Source organism: Gracilinanus agilis, chromosome 4, assembly GCF_016433145.1.
Source record: "Gracilinanus agilis isolate LMUSP501 chromosome 4, AgileGrace, whole genome shotgun sequence".
Lineage (NCBI taxonomy): Eukaryota > Metazoa > Chordata > Mammalia > Didelphimorphia > Didelphidae > Gracilinanus > Gracilinanus agilis.
Window position 1 is genome coordinate 359,587,429 of NC_058133.1, and position 23,222 is coordinate 359,610,650.

At 38.6% G+C, this 23,222-nt stretch overlaps 1 protein-coding gene across 1 annotated transcript in view; it reads left to right on the top strand.

Annotated features, from left to right (window-relative positions):
- LOC123246558 overlaps positions 1 to 23,222 on the top strand; it is a 228,958-nt gene that overhangs the window by 156,265 nt on the left and 49,471 nt on the right. The window contains exons 31-32 of the mRNA XM_044675405.1: positions 18,469 to 18,622; positions 22,015 to 22,110. Coding sequence (XP_044531340.1) covers positions 18,469 to 18,622; positions 22,015 to 22,110 — 250 coding nt within the window. The remainder of the gene's footprint in view (positions 1 to 18,468; positions 18,623 to 22,014; positions 22,111 to 23,222) is intronic.

Sequence of the window (23,222 nt, forward strand, 5' to 3'; positions counted from 1 at the left end):
AACCTATAAACAGGGCTACCTCTGTTTGAAGTAGGAATAAATGGTTTTTAAGGGGAAGAGAATGGGGTGGTAGATAGAGCAAAGGTTTGGAATCCAGAACACCTGGTTTCCTATCACCTCTCCCCACCCCCTTTAGGCACTTACCAGCTGTGTGACCCTAGGCAAGTCACTTTATCTAGGTGAGGGTGTAGAATAAGGATAGACAGAGTACTTAGTGCTATTGGCTATGAGAATTAAGTGAGGAAAAGAATGTATTGTGCTTTGGAAACTTGAAGGTGTTTTTTTAACTGTGACATTACTGAAAAATCTCTCATGATGTAGAACTTTGAAAGCAGCACTGAACACCAGTTCACCTGAGCTAATCAGCCACTCTTTGGTCTTACTTCCCTGTTTTATACCTTTAACAGGCAAGGCCAGTACATTCATTAGGAGGTGGCCCCCCATCATCAAGTCAAAAAACATTTTTTGAGCATCTGCTATGTGCCAGGCACTCTTCTAAGCCAACAGGATAACCTCTAGGACCTGAAAAAGTAGTTATTCCTTTGGGGACCCATGCTAGTGAGTTGACAGAGTGAATCCAAAGGTGGTATCTCACTCACACATACACACACAAAGACAACCATCTCTATATGGTTGACATATAGATATATAGAGATATAAATGATTGTCTCCCTCATTATAAGCTCCCTAGGGGCAGAAACTATTTTCTTCTTTCTTTCTTCTTCCCTTTCTCCCTTTTTCTTTCTTTCTTTCTTCCTTCCTTCCTTTCTTTCTTTCTTTCTTCCTTCCTTCCTTCTTTGCTTTCCTTCCTTCCTTCCTTCCTTCCTTCCTTCCTTCCTTCCTTCCTTCCTCCTTCCTTCCTTCTTTCTTTTCTCTCTGTCTCTTTCTTTCCCCTTACTCTCTGCCTTAGAATCATTATTAAATCTCAGTTCCAAGGCAAAAAAAGTGTTAAAGACTAAGCAACTGAGGTTAAATGACTAAGCAACTGGGGTTAAGTGACTTGCCCAGGGTCACACAGCTAGGAAGTGTCTGAGGCCAGATTTTCACTTTTCTTTGCCTTCCCAACTCATAGACCAGTGTCTGACATATAGTAAGTACCTAATAAATGCTCATCGATTGCTTAGGCAATTTGGAAAATTATAAAACCATTCTGGCATTTAGTTTGTGGTTGAGAAGACCTAGAGTTCAAGTATGTAGCCAACTTCATTTTGAACAAGCTATTGGCAGGAAGATAGTTGGCACAAGCAGCAGACTCACCTTTAATTTCACAAAAAACTTCATGATTCCTATTAAATATTGCCCAAGATTTTTGTCCTTACACACCTCTCCTCTGGTATGGGTCTACCTGGGCAGAAGACATCTTCTAAATACTTTATTAGTACAATATTGAGAGCCCTGGCTCTGGAGGCAAAAGACCTGGATTCAAATTCTGCCTGTAATATTTACTACCTATTTAACCTGAAGGAATCACATAACTTCCAAGGTCATCTATAAAAGTGAGAGGGTTGGACTCAACTGAGCTCCTTTCCAATTCCAGATCTAAGATCTTATTTACTCACTCATACGTGATCCCATTGTGGATGTTCCTTTCCCTAATGGAGACTGCATCCTCTCCACACCTTGTTCTGTAATGAGTTTTGTGAAGATTTCCTCTAAATCCTCCACAGAAGGTCCTTTTCCTTTGGATCTCCGCTGAAGGTCTTCCTCTAGTTCTTCCAATGCCTCAAGAGTATCTGCCTGACAGGTTATCTGTCTCTTAACTCATTTTCTCAATATATAATTTGGCCATTTCTTTCTCCCATCACAGACATCTTCTGTAATCCACCATTTCTATTTCACAAATTATCATCAAGAATATGCTACAATTTACTTATTCCTCCAATATATTTCTTTGAGCTCATAATTCTGATTCCTCTGAAAATCTTTGAACTAGTAAGGGATTTCTAAATTTGGGGAAATAATGGTGTTTTTAAAAGCCAGCCTTTTGTGGCAGGCAATAGTTTGGAACTGTCAAAAGCATTCCGTAATATCCAAATGCAATCCATCCTGACCTCTTACTACTTCATGTTGGACCCAAATAATTTTTCACTGAGTATTTTTCAGACATACAGGGGTATGCTAAAGCCAGATCAAACTGGCTTTAAGTTTCTCTTGAAGATAACAATCCAGTGGCATTCTCCAGATACTTTCCAGACAATGAACATATATTCAAGCTGTACATGTCAGTTATTCTTTGTTTTTTGCTTTTTATTCTAAAACAAATGTGTGTCTGTATATGTGTGAACATTCATCTCTTTTGAGACATATCAAGAATCAGTCCCTGAGACCATTGACATTAAGTCATATCCAACAAAGATCTCTTCTCTGTGTATCTGTTCAATTCCAGGTTCCTTTTTCCATTTCATCTTAAAGCATATTAGCTATGGAGGTAGATCAGTCCCAATACACTAATCATGTTTGGTAAAAATAGATCACAATAAAGATTCCTGCAACATTGATTCATTTCAAGGCTGTTGCTCTCCTGGTTTCATTTACCGATGCTCTGGAGATTATCAGGCTTCCCTGGATCTCATGCTAAGCTCTCTACAGACTTCTTTTTCTATCTAACCACTTTTTACTGTTTTGTGAGGATAGATCACTTTTTTTTCCTGCCAACATATTCTATGAAGTTTTGTACATGAGTTTATAATCTAACCTGGCCTTGATCCTTATCTGCTGGTTCTCACTGATTGGCAAGATTAAACTTTTTCCAAGAAAAGGCAGTTGCTTACTTCCTCATTTTTGTGGCTGCTTTGCAGTTTCACTAAAAAATGCAGATAAAACTAATATTTTTTACTTTTGTCTATTTTCAACATCATTCTTGCCATTTCTCCCGTATCTGCTTTTACATTGCAATCACTAAATGTGGTTAGTTAGGTAAGTTAATTTAGAGGACCTTATTAGTACTTTCTCCTCTGTAGTGAACATTTGCACATAAGCTGCATTTGTCTTCATGTTTTTTGGCTTGCTTATGAGCATTCTAATCAAGCAGAATCATGTATCATAATCAACAATCATACATAGGTACCTATTATGTTCTGGTTCCTACACTAGGTGCTAAAGATATAAAGATTAAAATTAAGCAGCCTTGGCCCTCAAAAGAATTCATATTTTTATTACTTATTTTATTATTTGACAAATTAATATTACTATTTATTATTTATATTATTTTTATTATACCTTGAAGTATGATGACCAAGTCTTGTTTTTTTCCCACCAGGCTTCACAGAGCAGAGCAAAACAAAACTCAGTGTGGTTCTCAGTCTATCCTATGGTTGACTCTCAGACTCACTACTAGCCCGAGTATAGATTCTACAGAACTTCGACCTTCTCTGCTGCTTTTCACTATTTTTAAGGCAGTATTGTTCATAATTTCCCACCACCCTCCTCAACAGAATTTTAAAAATGAATTTGTATTCTAAACCTGTGTGGCCCTTGACCGCCATGTCTTTCTGCTTGGCACAAAGATGAAATAACTGGCCAGGAGTTTGGAAGTATTTTTTGGCTGGACCCCCTGATTGAGATGTTTTTACTATTGTTAAACTAATGCAAGAAATGGTAAATATTAAGCTCAATAAGTATTTTTGTCTTTTTTTTCCTGTTCTCTATTTGGGTGATTGATGGCCTATTTAAATAGATCATATTGAAGTTATGGCTCTTGGTTGTTGTATTAAAGCAACTTCCTTTCATCTTTATCTTTTCTTCAAATTTGTTGATCTCTTGACTCTTGTTCTAATGAGCTGACTACACAGAGGCAGCTAATTTTCTGAAATTATTTCCATATAATCAGGCATTTTTTCTGTTAAAATATTTTCTGTGATATTTGGGGCTTGTCATATTACCTTCTAGCTCTGTTTATGAAGAATATATTCTTGGCTACCTTCTGGCAGAGGGGTGATGGGCAATGTGTGCAGAATGAAACATTTGTTTTCAGACCTAGATAACATGATGAATTATTTTACTTACCTATACTTATTTCTTGTCAATGTGGCCTAGTAGATAAAGAACTAATCTTGGACCCCAAAAGATCTGGGTCCAAGCCCCCAATACATACTGACTGTGTGGTCCTAGATAAGTCATTTAACTCTTTGGCACCCCATGTAACTATTCTTAAATTGAAAAGAAAATGCCCACCTACATTGGTAGGATTTCCTTACTGGGAGCTCCTTACTCCTATGATATCACAGGCCTGGAGAAAACAACAATACTTTTCTTATTTGTTCTAAGATAGGACTTCTATTTTATTGGATAAGAGTTAATAAATAGTGATAGAAATGCAAAAATGGGGAGAGATAACATCAATACATTTTTAAAATTCTTAGGCAAGGGGGCATCGAGGTAGCACAGTGGATAGAGTGTCAGGCCTGGAGACAGGAAAACCTGGGTTCATATCTGACCTCAGACACTTCCTACTAGCCACTGAGCCACCTCGCTGCCCTGCTTTTTTAATTTCTTAAACCTATCCTGTGTTTTCCAACTTTTCCCCATCCTCCCCCATGCCTACTTTTGCAAAGGATACATAACCCTGGTTTGAAGGGTTTTGTCAAATCCTTTGAGAATTTCTCTACCTCTTCTCCCTATGCCACATATAAAGGCACGTGAACTATAGCTAATCTCTTCAGTGCTCCCTTTTCTTCTGCTCTTCATAAGCAGTGAAAGACAAAATGGCCAAACGACCCATGAAATGATGTCCCTTGTTGCCTTTGGGCACCTACATGATGAAACAAACTCTGCCAACTCTTGTTCACTTCCCTCAGAAAAATTACTTAAATACAACTTCTTTTATCTAGTGGTTTCATTAATTGCAAGAATGTCCATACAGCAGTAGCTCAGTTCCTTGTGAAATCAATTCACTGATCACCTTTTGAGTAACAGCAGCTGAGTTACTGATGATCTGAAAAACGACGTGATTTTTAGCATCCTCTGTGCCCCTTTCCACTATTCAGACAACTATCAATGAAGGCAGGAGCTGCCCAGGGCTGTTTTGTAATTTGTCTTTGTTTCATTACCATGGATTTGGTCATGTGGCCAGAAAAATTCATAATCTCTCGGTAATGAGCCCCTTAGTGCTTAGCTTGTTTGGTCTGCAGACAGAAGACTTGGTCTGTCTCTGAAACTAAACTCAAAGCTGTTTCAACAAGTTAGAACTGCTAGTGCTCATGCCTGGTCTCAGAACGGGTCATGGCCTTCGAGAACTTCACACTAGGATGAAACATCAGAGGACCCTTGGAGAGTTTCAGTTGTTTAGTATTTTCAAAAGCCAACTTCTAGATCTGTTCAAATAAGATGAACAAAAACCTCAAACCAGGCAATCCATACAAGTTATGGCACTCTGCTCCAGTGTGGATGTCATTGCTGTGAGTGTGTTGGTGTCTGTCTGTCTAATTGCATGGACAATATGAAGTTCTTATGTCCTTCCACTCTGGCTAACGAAGCCTATCTCTTGTGCATTGCTCTGGATTTTACTTACAAAGCTTTGTAATGTTGCAGGGTTTAATGTAATTAGAACAGTGATAATGAGGGACCTAAGAGAAAGAACACTATCCACATTCAGAGGAAGAACTGTGGGAGTAGAAACACAGAAGAAAAACAACTGCCTGATCACATGGGAGGATGGGGATATAATTAGGGATATTGACTCAAAATGAGTACCCTAGCACAAATATCAATAATATGGAAATGGGTCTTGATCAACGACACATGTAAAACCCAGTAGAATTGTGTATTGGCTATGGGAGAGGGTGGGAGGAGAGGAGAGATAGAACATGAATCCTATAACCATGGGAAAATGTTCTAACTTAATTAAATAAAAAAATTAGAACAGTGATAAAATGATAATATCTGGAGTGACTATTTTATAGGGTTATTTTTAAGGTTAAAGTGAAGATAATCTACATGAAACACTTTGCAAGCTTCTAAGCACCAAATAAATAACATTATAATTAGCATATTATTTGTACTTTTTATGAGAGCAAAATCATCCAGGATGGCTAAGTGGCACAGTGGATATAGCAGTGAGCCTAGAGTCAAGAGAATGTAGAAACTTACTGTGTGAACTTGGGCAAGTCATTAATCTATGTTTGTCTCAGTTTCCTCATCTGTGAAAGACAGATAATAGTAGCTCCTATTTCTCAAAGTTGTTTCGAGAATCAAATGAGAAAATGATTGTTGAGTTCTTAGTGCAATGCCTGGCACAGAGTAAGCAATAGGTAAATGTTAAGCTATTATTATTGTCCAAATCTTTGATTTTGTAATTTGGATGTGATTTGAATAACGTTCAGGATTCAGACTTAGAAATGAACTGGAATCTTCCATAGAGTTAATCTGAGTTCAGTAGCTCAAAGATATGTATGGAGATGATGCTGACAGTTCAGAAATAGTCAGGACGTGTGTTTTCAGTGACTTGGTATGAATTTAAGAGGTGTGCCTAAACTCGCCAGAACAGGAAAAACACGTGAAAGTCCAGGGTGCAGAAAACCAGTGAAATGGAGACAAAAGTTAAATAGTAATAGGTAAGAAGGAAGAAGATTGACTGGAAAGGCAGATAGAAATGAAGCTGAGAGAATAAACTAGGGAGAAGCATCTTCCCATCAGAAATCATCTGTCAGAATGTCAAATTTGGATGTTCTTTGGTTTTTCACTGAGATAAAAGAATGCTTTAGGAAGAAGTTCTCCTGAAGCAGTTCTGCTCCAGGATCCATAGGATTGCAAACTACATAGAGGGAATATGATAGCTCAAGGTAGGTGAGAAAACACCAATTGTACCAAAGGGCTTTGAAGGAATAGAGCACAAGCCTCCCTAGATCTAGGTGATTTACATTTCATGTGGTAGAGGATTTTTCTAACATAATCTTAGAGCTGCTGCCAACAATCCCCAGAAATCATTAGAAAATAGGAAGAAAATCTTCAGAAGCCTGAAGATGAGAAAACATTATCATAATTTTTGAAAAGTGAGAGAAGTTAAATTCTGAAAATCCAATAAGCTTGATGCCAATTTCTTGGGGAAAATTGTTGAACTATTATTAAGTATAGTTTATAAGTATTTAGAAGAGAATTCAATATCTGCTAACCTAAAAAAAAGTCACAATAAATTAATCCCTTGTCACTAAGGGGGCAGACTAAGTGAATTCCATGCAGATAGTATCTCCTGATAAAAAGGAGTCTTTAAGGTTAAGATTGACTATAATCTCTATTTAAACAAACTACTGACACAAAAGGATGGAAAATAGATAAAAGAATAAGCATCAGCATTGACTATCAATATTCCCTAAGGAAGTTTAACCAATATAAATCAGATTCCACAGAGACTAAAATCATGAACACAGAGAGACAGTATGGCTTCATCAAATTAGTCAATCAACTAGGATTTATTAAACACCTATTATTTGAGGTAGTTGGGTTGTTTTCAGTTGTGTCCAATTCTTTGTAACCCAAATTAGGAATTTCTTGGCAAAGACACTGGACTAGTTTGCCATTTCCTTCTCCATATTAAACATCTACTATGTCCCAGACACTGGGCAGGTAAGGTAAAAGACAGATCCTCCTCTTAAGGGGTTTATAGTCTAAAAGGGTGAAACCAACATGCAAACAACTACATCTAAACAAGATATACAAAGAATAAGTTGGAGATAATCACCAGAAGGAAAGCACTACATGATATAGTGGATAGAATGCTGGGCATAGAGCCAGGAAGACAAATTTGAATCTGGCCACAGATACTTTCTAGCTGTGTGATCCTAGGCAAGTCACCTTTGCTTTTGCAAGTTCTTTGCTTACCTCATCTGTTAAATGGGATTAATAAGAGCACCTATCTCACAGGGTTTTTGTGAGGATCGAATGATTTGTGCAGTATTTAGCACAATACCTGGCACCTAGCAAGTGTTCTATAGAAGTTATTATTATTACTATTTTTATTATTATTAACTCATGTACATCTAATCTTATTTGCTTTTTAAAAATCTTCTTCCTCCTCCTTTTCCTCTTTCTCCTCCTCCTCTTCCTCCTCTCATGCAAGTCTAACCTTATTTTCCTTTTTTGAAAATTTTCTAAACTGGCAAGCTAGAGGATTGACTAAACAAGAGAAACAGAATGTTTGTGACTATGGTGACCAAGTTTGATCCCCAAGAAAGAGATATGAGAAGATACTCTCTATTGCTTCTTTACAGAGAGGTAGAACTATAGGGGTAGAACACTGAAGATTTTTCAGAAAGTAGAAATAATTTACCTATATATTTTTAATTTTTTTATTTAGAATATTTTCCCCATGACTTCATGATTCATGTTCTTTCCCTCTCCCCCAAATCTTCCCCACTCTGTAGCTGACATGCACTCCTGGGTTTTACACGTATCGTTGATTAAGACCTATTTCCATATTATTGATAGTTACACAAGGGTGATTGTTTAGCGTCTACATCCCCAATCATATCCCCATCAGTCCATGTGTTCAAGCAGTTGTTTTTCTTCTGTATTTCTCCTCCCACAGTTCTTCCTCTGAATGTGGATAGCGTTCTTTCTCATAAGTCCCTCAACATTGTTCTGGATCCTTATATTGCTGCTAGTAGAGAAGTCCATTATGTTCAATTGTACCACAGTGTATCAGTCTCTGTATAGAATATTCTCCTGGTTCTTCTCCTTTCACTCTGCATCAGTTCCTGGAGGTCTTTCCAGTTCACATGGAATTCCTCCAGTTTATTATTCCTTTGAGCACAATAGTATTCCATCACCAGCATATACCACAATTTGTTCAGCCATTCCCCGATTGAAGGACATTCTCTCATTTTCCAATTTTTTGCCATCACAAAGAGCATCCAGACAAGACCTAATAGCAACTTGAGTCAGATAAATCTTTCACCTTTAGTTCTCATTACTTCCTAACCCTCTTTCCACTACCTTATCCCCTATACTCCTGTTATCAATAAACCCCTTAGGCTTAACCTGAGAACTTTGTGGTTATTGCTTACCATCTAAGGCCAAGCAGGGACAACCAACAGGAAAGGTTCTGATCAGTTTCAGCAGGAATATACTCCATTACTGTAGGACAAGAAGTCCAATATTCACTTCCTGTCAACCTACGATACCCCAATAGGAGGCTACTTCCTCAGCAGGAAAGGGGCTGGAATTCGACATCTTAAAGGAGCCTGGTGTCTAGCAGTGAGAGTTTCACCTAGCACTCTGTTAACCTGGGTTGGATCCTTGTGACATTTATAATCAGTTTCAAGCTCAGCCCTGGTACAGCCCATATCATCCTCTCTACAGCTAGCACCTATTCTATTCTATTAACCCTATTCTAGGCCTAACAACTACCCACATTCCAGCTCCCACCACCCAGGGCCCCAGAGGGGTATGGGGCAAGTGAGAGGTCAGGGGAGAAGTCAGGAAAGAACCCAGAACCCAGCCCTGGATCTCCAGGGCTTTATAAACCCTTGGCCCAACTGGCAGTTGGTGCTTGCCCTGTGGCTCATGCCACAGTCAACATTCCAACCAGGGCAACTGACAGGTTGCCCCAAGCCAACATGGAAATGTTAATAATCCTGTATTACACCTAATACATGGTCAGTTTTTGTGTAGGAGCCATGTACTGCTGAAAAGAGAATATATTCCTTTCTATTCCCATTCAATTCTCTCCAGAGATCTATTAGTTCTAACTTTTCTAAGATTTCATTCACTTCCTTTACTTCTTTCTTGTTTATTTTTTTTGTTTGATTTATCTAGATCTGAAAGGGGGAAGTTGAAATCCTCTATTAGTATAGTTTTACTGTCTATTTCCTCCTGAAACTCATTTAATTGCTCCTTTAAAAAAGGAGATGCCATTTGATGCATATATGTTTAGTATTGCTATCACTTCATTTTTAGTACCTTTTAGCAAGATGTAATTTCCTTCCTTATCTCTTTTAATCAGATGTATTTTTGCTTTAGTTTTATCAGAGATCGTGATTGCTACTCCTGCTTTTTTTACTTCAGATGATGTACAATAAATTCTGTTCCAGCCCCTTACCTTTACTCTTTGTGTGTCTCCCCTGCCTCACATATGTTTCTTGTAAACATATATTAGGATTCTGGTTTTTAATCCATTCTGCTATCTGCTTCCATTTTATGGATGAGTTGATCCCATTCACATTCACAGTTATGATTACCAATTGTATATTCCCCTCCATCTTATTTTCTCCTTTTGATCTATTCTTTTTCCTTTCACCCTGTCCCTCCTCACAGGTGTTTTGTTTTCAGTCACCCCCCAGTTCTCCCTTCTATCACCCCTCCCCTTGTCTTATTCCCATCCTGCTTCTCTAGAGATTAAGATAGGATTCTATACCCAAATTAATATTTTTTTATTATTCTCTGTCTGAGCCAGTTACAATGAGAGTAAGGTTTAAGCATTGCCCATCACCACCCTCATCCTCCCCTTCCTTGTATTAGTTTTTCATGCCTCTTTAAGTGAAATAATTTACCCCATTTGAACTCTCCCTTCCTTTTTATCTCAGCGAAATCCTCTTTTTCACCCCTTAAAATTTTTTTGCATATCATGTCATCCTACTGAATGTATACCTGCACCTTCTGTCTATGTATACTCCTTCTAACTGCTCTAATATGTATAAAAATATTTAAGAATTACAAATATCTTTTTTCCATGTAGAATTACATAGAATTTGACCTTATTGAGTCCCTTAAATTTTTTCTTTCTCATTTACCTTTTTAGGCTTCTCTTGGGTCTTGTGTTTGGACACCAAATTTTCTGTTTATTCTTGTCTTTTCATCAAAATGCTTGGAAATCTTCTATTTTATTAATATAATTTTTAAAAGAAAAAGATCTGGAGGTTTTAGTGATTAGGAATCTCAATATCAGACATTAGTGTGATTTGGAAGCTAAGAAAGCAAATTCAATAAAAGTTATAATCCTACAACTAAACTCTACCTCAGTAAGACCACATTTGGAGTACTGAATTTAGTTTTCAGAGCCAGATTTTAGTAGAAATGTTGATAAGTTGGAATTGCCCAGAGGAGGCATGCATGTTGGTAAAGGATCTTAAGTTCATTCCCTAATTGAAGGAACAAGAGTCGTTTATCCTAGAAAATAGAAGATGGCAGGCGATGGGAGGAGGAAGGACAGGAAACAGTTACAATTATTTTCAAATATTTGAAGGATTGTCCTATGGAAAAGTACTGTGACTTTTGTCCTATTCTTCTTGGCTCAAGAAGGTACAAAACAAGGAACAATGGGTGGAAATTACAAAGAAGATTGATGCAATGCCTCTAATCAGAGTCCACATTTAGGCAGTATTATCAGTCTCTATGTCCCTTGCTTAAGAAAAAAGTATTCTAAAAATTAGCTCTATGTGCAAGTAGAATCGCTTTGGGAAGTAGAATCGCTTTGGGAAATAGTGAGTTCACCCTTACTGGAGATCTTGAAGCAATGCCTTAATAGCTACTGATTTGATGGTGTGGTAGAAGAGATCCTTTTTCAGGTATGGATTGGACTAGATGGCCATTGAAGTTCCTTAGACTCTGAAATTTCATAGACCTTTGAAAAGAGCCTAGAAACTACCTCAGCCAGCCTAACACTTGATCTCCTGGTTAACCAGAGAAATATAATATTCAAGGACAAAGATGGTTTAGAATATAAACTCACTGGTAAAATATTTGCCAGAAAACAATGGAAATTTATAAGCAGTGCCATCTTAAAGAAAAGTAAAAAGGGAAGGGAAAAACAAATTTAGAGAGTTAGGCAGGAGACCTAAATTAGATATATGATCATAGATGTTGACCTGGAAGGACACTGATAATTGTTCTAGAAGGTGGATAGGAAACAGATAAAAATTGAAATCTATAAAGATTTCTTCTATAGCAAATTTTTTTTCTCCAGCAGTATCCATAGAGACACCTCATTTGAACTCTAATATCATGGTCCTTTACTTGCTGCAAGAAATGATGAGAGGACCAAGTGAAATTGTTGTTCAGTTATTTTTCAGTCCTGTCCAACTCTTTGTGATCCCCATTTGAAATTTTCTTGGCAAAGATACTAGCATGATTTACCATTACCTTCTCTAGCTCATTTTACAGATGAGGCAAATAAGTTTAAGTGACTTGCCCAGGGTTATCCAGCTAGTAAGTGTTTGAAGCTGAATTTGAACTCAGGGCTTCCTGTCACCAAGCCCAGCATTTTATTCTGTGCCTTCTGTGGGTGGAATAAATAAAGAGATGATCCAGTTCCAAGGGAATTGAGGGTTGGATTTCCATGATACATAAAAGAGGAGAGGATACTACATACTTAGAAAAGAGTAATGGACCTTCTTACAAAAAAGAAAAGAAGAGGAGAGGAGAGGAGAGGAAAGGAGAGGAGAGGAGACGAGAGGAAAGGAGAGGAGAGGGTAGAAATGACTGAGAGAATATTAGTAACTATATGTCTAGTAGTTTCCTATCTCTATAAAATTTTTATGAGAATAGTCTACAGACATGTCAAGGGCATCCTTCCAAATTTATTGCCCATTTTTCTCCTTTACATATGTTATATTCAGGCTATACTGACCTACTTCCCATTCCCTGTACACAATAAGAGAGTGACATGGCTAGACCCATGCTTTAGGAATATCACTCTAGAGACAAAGAAACCAATTCCAATGTTATTGCAGTTGTTCAGCCTTGAGGTGATAAAGGTCTCTGTGAGAAGAGAGAAGGGACAGATACAAGAAAAGTAGTGCAGGTAGAATCAGCACAGCTTGGTATCTTCTTTGAGAATATGGAGCAAGACAGAAGGAAGAGTTAGGGATGACTCAGATTGTGTACCTGGTGAATGGAAGGATGATGGTACCTGAAACAGAAATAGGTTGGCATGTTTTCTCCCCCATTAGATTATAAACTTCTTGAAGACAAGGACTGATTTTTATCTCTTTGTCTCCCCAGTGCTTAGCACAGTGCCTGACACAAAGTAGGCAATTAATCCATATTTATTGATTGATTCAAAATTATGAAGATGGTTGGATTTTGGCAGGAAAGATAACAACAGAGATGATTTTGCTTGATGACCTTCTGATTAGTAATCTTAAGTGAAGCATATAGGCACCTCAAAGATGTTCAGCACTGTGATAGTAATGTCTGAAGGATGCCTATACATGGTGAGTTCTTCCAGATGTTCCTGTTTATGAATGACACCGTGCCAATTTTATCAAATCCTGGAACTTTGCAGAGACTCCTCAATAAGAACTCTTAAAAGAGTTTGGCCCAATTATGAAATGGGGGAGAAAAAAATGAATGTGAATGGAATGAATGAATATTGCCTTATTGTGCAGATGATGATATACAACTGAATGGATGAATATAAAGCTTGAATTATCAATACATAAAGCTTAGCTAGACCCAGTAGATGGACATTATGCTATAACCAGAATTGGATAGGATAAGAGCAAGTGTTCTTGCCTTTGTGAAACTATGCAATGCCTAGTGGCACTCAAACTTCTCCTTAAAACCAAGATAAGAATGGAACTCTACATTCTCCAACCAATTAAAGGTACAGGTCTCCCAAAAGACCATAGAGAGGTTTGGGCTGTGATATATTAGCAACAATCAGTTGAACAGTAGAAACATCATGAAGTCTGTGTATCAGAAAGATATATGAATATAAAAAGAAGTAGACTGGTCACGTGGCAAGATGGAGGGATAATATGGATGTTACATTTGTTAAACTGGTATCCACATAACCTCAAAAGATCTAGAACAGGTGTTCTTTACCCAGAGCTTTTGGATTTTAAAAAATAAACTATTTTAATACTTCTTTCTCGGTACTATTGATTTCCTTCATAAGCCTACACATTTTATTTTGTGGATTTATAGCCATTATACTGGGAATGGGTTCATAGGCTTCACCAAATAACAAAAGGGGTCCATGAAGGTCTCCAGAATGTTGAATGGACCTGCAGGAACTACAGAAGGATATGGGCAAGATTAGTATGAAACAAGAAGTCATAGAGAGGGTCTGATATGCATTGGAAGGTATACTCATTCTGGTTAAATTACATATCCATTGAAGTCATAATAACAATAATAACTCACATATATTTAGTGCTTTAAGGATGACAAAATACTTTACATACATTATCAGATTTGATCTTTATAACAACTTTGTGAAATGATACTTTTATTCCCACTTTGCATCTGAAGAAACTGAGGCTAATAAAGGTCATGACTTACTAAGCATCGCATAGCTCATAAGGATCAGAGGCATAATTTGAACCTAGGTCTTCCTGATTCTGTCTATCATAACCCAATACATCATGTTATTACATGTGTTCAATTACAACTAAAATAGAGGGTTTGATGTCAATCCAAAATGATTTTTCCAAGCCTATACATTTGACCCTGTAAGAAAGAATATGCAATGAAAGGAAAGTTGAACTGGATGACATTGAAGATCTCTCCCAGATGTGAGACTCTGATTACACTAAGTGAAATAAAGGTTTCCTGTTTTAGGAAAAGTACTCTGAGCACTTTATTGGCAGAACTACCCTTTGGCAGTACAGTTAATCCAGGGCTATCAAATAAAGAGTCAAACCAACAATTATCAATTAAAGCATCCAGAGCTTTGTCAGGAATAGTAGGAAATAAAAAGAGAATATCACACACTCACATTTCCCACTCATGTAGTCTAGTTGGGAAAAATGATTTATAAACAAGATAGCATTAGAGAACCATACAAATCATAGAATCTTAGAGTTGAAGAACTTCAATGTCATTGAGTTCAAAACTTCCATCCAAAGATCAACAATGTGGTTCCGAATTCTCATTCATTGGTTCTTTCATTAGCCTGGGTTGTATCATTAGCCAGGTCTTCCTGATTCCAGGTCCATCACTACCCAATATACCATGTTGTTAAATGGATTTATAGATCTGCTCTCATCAGAGTGTTAATGGTTTGATCTCAACCCAGAGAGATTTCTCTAGGGGAATACTAGAGTTTATGTATTTAGTTTGTATATTTAGCCCTATTGAATAGAATCTTGAACATGATGGAAGGTTGGACTGGTTAATATCTGAAGTCTCAAATGAGAGTTTGCCTGGGACTATTATGATCCACCAGGCTCAGTCACAGAACCACATTTGTTGATCTTTGGTCTTTGATTTATTGACAAAATAATAATAATAATAATAAAGGAGTGTGCTATGATGGCAAAGCAATGGAACACAGTGGATAGAATAGGTTGGACTTGGAACCTATAAGATTTAAGTTCAAATCCTACCTTTGATAGTTACTGGCTGTGCACCCCTGGACAAACCACTCAAATTCTGAGCCCATTTCAAAATTTCCTGCAAAATGAAGGAGTTGGAGTAGGTGATCTCTGTGGTCCTTTCAAGTGTAAATCTATGCTTCTAAATTCAGAGAACAGAGTGTCAAAATGCTGTATGAAGAAGGAGAGATCACTTTCACCTTGAAGAGTCCAGGAAGGTTTCATGGTTCTTGAATGAACTGAGAGAATTCAGGAACTGGAAATGAGTTTGTAGATCAGCCTATTCTAGGCATCCAGAATAGCTTGGACAAAAGTGTAGAGGTGGGTCATATACCTGAATAAGATCACCAGGGCAGAACTAGTCATCTAGTTTTTGTTGCCCCTGATAAAAGTTGGATTACCTTCCAGACTTCTGGACATATACCCAGAGACCTTATGTGTGCCTTCAATGCTGACCTTTTACTGTGGAATAGAATAATAAGTAATAGGATAGGGAACAGAGCCTAGATGTGTAATTTAATTGATTGTAGAGAACTCCAAGATGAGGAATCTCCCTATACCTCTGCAAGTCAGCTGTGCCAGCACAGCCTCATAGTCTCAGAGTTTGCCTAGAAGAGGCTTAAATGGAGTGTCCAGAGTCACACATCCAGTCTCTGTAAGAGGCATGTCAGGAATATCAGCTTTCCTGGTTCAAAAGTCAGCTCTTTATCCATTGCGCCATAGTGCCTCTCTTAGATAATAATATGTATAAGTATGCTTGTGCATATCCAATAAGGAACTCAAAGTCTTATTAGACTACTTGAGTTAGCCCCAAAAGTTATCTAGCCATCTCCTTCCTCTACACCAGCAATGGAAACCCTCTCTTCAGAATTCCCAATAGGCTATCATTCCACCCGCAGCTTGAATCCCTAAGCAATATCAATGGTAAAAGGGACTTCAGAGGGGACTTTTCTATTGATTCAGTCAGTCAACAGGTATTTGTTGCATATTTACTATTAGCCAGGCAATCTGCTAAGGACTAGGGATACAAAGAAAAACCAAAAGCATGGACACCAATCTCCAGGAACTTAAGTTCTAATTGGAGAGACAAAATGCAACCTAAATGGTACATACAAGATATGCAAAATGAAAATGCAAGGTAGAGTTAGAAGAAAGTCTAAGGGAGACCGAGGAAGGCAGGATAGGGGGCCTGGGAAAGGTCTCCTAGAGGATATGGAATTTGAACTCTAATTTGAAGGAAGTCAGGGAAACTAGGAGGTAGCAATAAGGAGAAATTACATTCCAGTTATGTGAAAAGGCACAGAGTTGGAAGACAGAATGCTGTCTGAGAGGAACAACAAGATGACCACAGTCCTTTTGGTGTTATAATTATTAAAATTATCTAGAGAGACTAATTTTGGAGTAAGAATATGAGTTTATTGGAATATTAGGTTTATTGGTTAGGCTAGCATCATAACGAATAAAATTATATAGGTATCTGTGGCTCTCTCACAATAAGGGACAACTTGAACTGGGTCAGGCTGCTTAGTAAATAGATTTTTAGGACCTCATTCTTCAGCTCCTCTCTGGAACATTTCAAGGCATTTTTAATTGGTGATAATTAACTAAGAGGTGGTCCATCAACCCATCCACCCCTCTCCATCCAGGTCATGTACACAAGAAAAGATCCCTTGTCTCTTCATTTATTAACCAAATTCTGTTAAAAAGAAAGATAATCCTTGGATTCCTAAGGACAAATGAAATGCAAAAAGGATCAAACCGGATGGTAACTATGACTCAGATCCTAGACACAGGAATACACAGTAATTCTCTCTAATATAGAGGAATTTATACAGTTTATGAAAAATAATTTCTTATATTGGAGAGGAGTCAAGTATAAAAAGACTGAAGAAGTAGGGAGAGGATCAGTTTCTGGAGGGCTTTAATAACCAAATAGGATTTTATATGTGTATCTAAAGGTAAAAGGGAATCATTGGAGTTTATTAAGTAGGGGGTGACATTATCAGACCTGCACTTTATTAAGATCACTATGATAACTGAATGGAGGATGATTGGAGTGGAGAGAGGTGAGGTGGGGAGACCAGAAGGCTATTGCAATAGTCCAGATGGTAGTTTTGTGAATAGAAAAGAGACATTTATGAGAGATCCTGTGAAGTTAGAAAGGACAATACTTGACAACAGATTGGATATGGAAGGTGAGAGAGAATGAGAAGTTCAGAATGAAGCTCAGGGAACCTTTGAGAAGTTGATAGTACTCTCAATGGTAATAGAGAAATTTGGAAGATGGTAGAATTTGAAAAAGAAGATAAAGGGGCAGCTGGGTAGCTCAGTGGACTGAGAGTCAGGCCTAGAGATGGGAGGCCCTAGGTTCAAATCCGGCCTCAGACACTTCCCAGCTGTGTGACCCTGGGCAAGTCACTTGACCCCCATTGCCCACCTTTACCACTCTTCCACCAAGGAGCCAATATACAGAAGTTAAGGGTTTAAAAAATAATAAAAAGAAGAAAAGAAAAAGAAGATAAAGTTTTGTTTTAGACTTTTTGATTTTGAGATGCCTATGAGATATCTAGTTTGAGATGTCCAAAAGGCAATTGGTGATTTGAGTTCACTGGAGCTGAAGAGAGAGATTAGGACTTAATAAATAGATCTGGAAATCATCTGCATAAAGATGATAATTGAACCTTTGGGAGCAGATGAGATCACAAAGTGAAAGAGTAGAGGGAGAAGAGAAGAAGGCCCAAGGGAATCTTGTTAGACATCTGCAGTTAATGCATGTGCTGTAGATGAAGATTTATCAAAGGAGAATAGGAAGGAATAATCAAGTGGGCAAAAGATTCAGGAGAGAGCAGTATTTCAAAATCCTAGAGAAGAATCCAGAGGGGAAAGGGTAATCAACCTGTTAAAAGCCATAGAAAGGTCAAGATTGAGAAAAGGCTTTAGATTGGTCAGTTAAGATATCATTGGTATCTTTGAAGTATTTCCACTTGAATGATGAAGTTGGAAGTTAGACTGTAGGGGATTTAGAGGTGAGTATGAAGAAAGAAATTGTAGGGATCAATTGTAGATGGTCTTCCCAGCTTGCTTATCCTAAAAAAGAGAGAAGTATAAATTAATAGCTTTCAGTAATTCATTTTAAAATGTGACTTGGAAGAATATTTGGGCATTATGGAAAAGTAAAATGTTTTGATTTTAACAAATTACATACATATTTTGTCAGAGGAACATTTTTGCTTGCTGGAAACATTTCTGCCTACCAGACTGTCACAGATTCCTTATTCCACGGGTTACAGCCAATGAACAACTCTCTTGTAAAGTCTGTGTTTGCTTCACAATTCTGCCTTCCTCGGCCCCTCGATCCACAGAGCCACCAGGTGAGTAAGACACACTTATAAAGGGCACACATCATTCTTTAGGAAAAGTAGGACATAAAGTGGCAATATTGTCACTATGTTTTAAATTTTGAATTTTCTTTCTATGTATGTAGGAGACCTTCAAAGTTTACTTAGTTTTCAGTATGGTGAGATTCTCTTTCACCCCACAATGTTATTTCAGTTTTCTCCCTTTCTTCCCTTCCCTTCTCCCTCCTAATCCCCCTCTCCCCTTGCCTCCTCTTTATTTCCTTCTTTTCTCCCCATTGTCTTCTCCCTATCTTCCCCTACTTTCCTCCTCTTCTCTTCCTTCTTCTCCTTTTCTCCCTTACATTTTTCCTTTTCCCTTCCTTTCCTTCTTCCCTCTCTTTCTCCTATCTGCCTTTATCCCTTCTCTCTCTCCCCTTTTCTGCTTCCAGGTCCTGAGTCCTAACTTCCAGACATATCACCTGCCACATGGGGACTTTTGGAAGTCAGGACTCCAGGTACCCATGAAGCCCTTTGGACACCTGACTTTCTAGCAAACTGACTAAATGTGCATATGCTGGTAAGGGGTTACATTTTATATTAATTTCACACAAAGGATAACAAGGAAAAGAACTTATATGCCCCTAGCTGGCCCCTCCACAATGTTGATGCTTGAATTTTTTTATGCATGCTTTTTTTCTTTTTATATATTGCTTATTTTAATTTTTTTAGTTATTGTAGTATGCCCACCCAGAATCACAAGGAAGCCCAATGCTACTCTGAATAACTTCTATTTATGGCTTAAACAAGCATATTTGATTTAGACTTGGACCCAGAAAATTGAGAGAATCTCCAACCATTAAACCACTACTTCAGCCTCTGGGTCCAGCCCAGGCAGAAGCCAAGGGTAGGAGTCAGTTAGGTGGATTAGTAGATAGAGTACCAGGCCTGGAGTCGAGAGGGCCTGGGTTCAAGGCCTTAGATCCTTCCTAGCTGTATGACCTTGGGTAAATCACTTAACCTTGTTTGCCTGACTCTTGCCCTTCTGTTTTCAAGTTGTTCCTGGGGCAGAAGATTAAGGTGTTTTTTTAAAACTCTTACTTTCTGTCTTAGAACCAATACTAAGTATTGGTTCCAAGGCAGAAGAGTGGTGAGGGTAGGCAATGGGGGTTAAGTGACTTGCTCAGCATCACACATAACTAGGACGTATCTGCAGTCAGATTTGAACCCAAGACCTCCTGTTTCTTGACCTGACTCTCAATCCACTGAGCCACCTGGCTGCCCTCAGTAAAGGTTTTCTTTTAAGATGAGAAAGAAGAGGAGGAAGGAAGAAGGAGGAAGGACAGGAGGAAGAGAAAGAGGAATAAGAAGAAGATGACGATGATCTTGGAAATGGCACAGCTCAGATGTCAAAGCCAGATACATGAGGATTTACCTTCTGAAGTCTAAAAATTGAACCAATAAAGAATAGATGACCAGGATTATGTTAAAGGGATCTAAAGAAGGCAGCAGCCTATAATATAGCTTTTAATTGTGTCTATGACAGTGACTGCCTTGGCTCCCACTACCTAAAGTTGGGATATCTTACATTTCACCCTTCCTCCAAGACTTCTCAGTACCCTTTAGGGGGCATTGGGGTGCCTAGTTTCTCTGCTCTTGACTCCAGCCCTCACCAATCTTGTCCTCCAAATTTTAGGGGTCCTCTGTACCTTCATTCCATCTAGCCACCTAACATTTGGATTAGCTTTACAAAGGAACATTTATTTCAAAACTAAAACAAGAGCATCAGTATCCTACACATGATACCCACGCATGTGCACACACACACACACACACACACACACACACACACACACACTCACACACACACAAAGCATAACCTTTCTCTGTGCCATGTCAGTCTCTGGAGAGGGGAATGGGATCAGGATCATAGCTTATCTCCCTTCCTATATAGCAGTGATTCCCAAAGTGGGCGCCACCACCCCCTGCTGGGTGCTGCAGTGATCCAGGGGAGTAGTGATGGCCACAGGTGCATTTATCTTTCCTATTAATTGCTATTAAAATTTTTTAAAATTTAATTTCCAGGGGGCTAAGTAATATTTTTTCTGGAAAGGGGGTGGTAGGCCAAAAAAGTTTGGGAAGCACTGCTATATAGCATAAATCCACCATGTTCCAAGTCCAAATTCTTCTGGGACTTCTCAGGACTTTCTTGCTGGCCTGGCCTGAGTCCAGGTCTATTGGGGAGCCTGTGGCTAAAACTGAAAAGGGCAACTCAAACAGACTAGAACAAGACCCCAAACCTGTTTCTTGGAGCTATGAGCAAAAAGAGAGGATGGGCAAGTCACATGCCCAGAATAAATGTGAACCATCTAGATAAGCCATTGGTATCCCAGGAGGATCCCATAGCATGTTCTATGGGCTTTTTATGGCAAATTTATGGAAGAAGAATTGTCTAAGATAGGCAGGAATGGATGACTGGAAACTACACCATTGGAGGGGACATTGTGTCAATAACAATACAGATAATATGGAACATTATTTGGATACACATTACCTCATTGTATATTATACTCAACATCTTAAAAGTACATATTTTATATTATATTTTACACATAATAAAAATATGTATAATGTACATTTTATGTTACCTGCATTTTGCAATGTGTCTGTCCCTCCATCCCCCCAAATCGTAATTCTACATAACAAAGAATAAAAAAGAGGAAGTGGGGGGGGGACATCCAGCAAAACTAACCAACGTATCAACATCCAGTGCCCTGCTCACATTGTTCTCGACCTGTGCAAAGAAGCAAGGGAAGGTCCCTTCTCATATCTCCTCTTTGGGGCCAACCTTGGTCTCTTTACTTCTATACTACTCCATTTCTTTTTTTTCCCATTTACTTCACTGTAGTTGTTGTGTACATTGTTTTCCTAGTTCCACAAATTTTTGAGGACTTTATATGCCTTGTTTTTAGCCAATCTCTGAAAAACAATTTGGGCCATAATATTATTACACTCATAATTATCATCATGGATTGTTCCATGAGTAATGTCAGTATGCTAAAGGCTTTACAATGGGCACCTAGGTGGTGTATTGAATAGAGAGCCAGGCCTGGAGTCAGGAAGTTCAAATCCAACATTAGACACTAGCTGTGTGACCCCTGCCAAGTCACTTAAACCTGTTTGCCTCAGTTTCCTCATCTGCAAAATGAGCTGCAGAAGGAAATGACAAACTACTCCAGTATCTTTGCCAAGAAAACCCCAAATGGGGTCACAAAATGTCTGATAACACTGAAACAACTGAACAACAACAAAGGTCCTACTAAATAATTAGGTTTCCCATTGTCTGTTTTCCAGTGTACACATACGCACACAGTACGGGTATGTTGTTACAGAATTATGTCATCAGCTTTGTAACTTGATTCCTTCAGGCATTTGTGCTGTTTCCTTGGAGGACATTCTTGGCAGATGGAGGACCATTTCCTGTTCTCCTCAGCAGCCCAGACCCCCTTGAGTATAATATGCAGGTAAGTCCCTGTAAGAACCCCAAGGTTATCACTGGGGTATCCTTGATGAGTCTATTGCTCAGGTGCATAGGTCAGGTCCTGGGATGCTACTAGGAGTCACCCACAAGATGTCCAGTGTTTGATGACAATGTTTTAGTCTCTATAAGACAAAGGGAATTATGTTGGCTCAACACAAAAGGGGACCATAATCCCATTGGCATCTGTTTGGCTTGCCTCAGACTCAATTGGACTTTCTCTGACAGGCAGCCTTGGTATTCCACAGGTAGCCTAGGGACAAGGCTGTTACCTGGCAGATAAATCAGTACAACAACTATTAGAGCAGAAGTTTTTTCAAAGAGTACTTTAAAAGCTCTAGAATAGGCTGGATGTTGTCCTTCTGGGAGATTTTCTGTTTTTTCTCCCCAAGGTTTTTTGTTGTTGTTGTTGTTGTTTGATTGGTTTGAATACTACTGCAGATTTGAAAGTTAGCATCTCTAGCAAACATGACTCACCACAGAAGCCATTTCAGAACCCTATTGAGAAAATCCCCCTCTCAGGTTTCAGGAAGAAGGTTTCAAGTCATTTTGCCTGTCTACCAGTATTCTCATGTCTTGTTTCTTCTTTGTTCCTCTTCTGCTATATACTTAACCCTGTTCGATGAAATTGTGGTTTGCGTACTTGGCATTTCTCAAATGCTGTGATTGAGTTCTGTCTGCCCAACTTGAAGTCCAGGAAAGGAGACTCTAGCATCTCTAGTAGCAGCAGGCACTACAACTCACATGCCCAGGAGCAGTTTTCAGTTTAAGGATAAAAAAGAGATGTGGGAGCAAGGTAGCTCAGTGGATAGAGTGCCAGGCCTAGCGTTGGGAGGACCTGGGACCAAATCTGACCTCAGACACTTCCTAGTTATGTGACTGTGACCCAGGACAAGTCACAGCCCCATTTGCCTAGCCCTTGCCCTTCTGACTTAGAGTTGTTACTAAAATAGAGAGTAAGAAGAGGAGGGGGGGGAGAGAGAGAGAGAAAGAGAGGGAGAGGAAGGAGGGAAGGAAAGAAGGAAGGAAGGAAGGAAGGAAGGAAGGAAGGAAGGAAGGAAGGAAGGAAGGAAGGAAGGAAGGAAGGAAGGAAGGAAG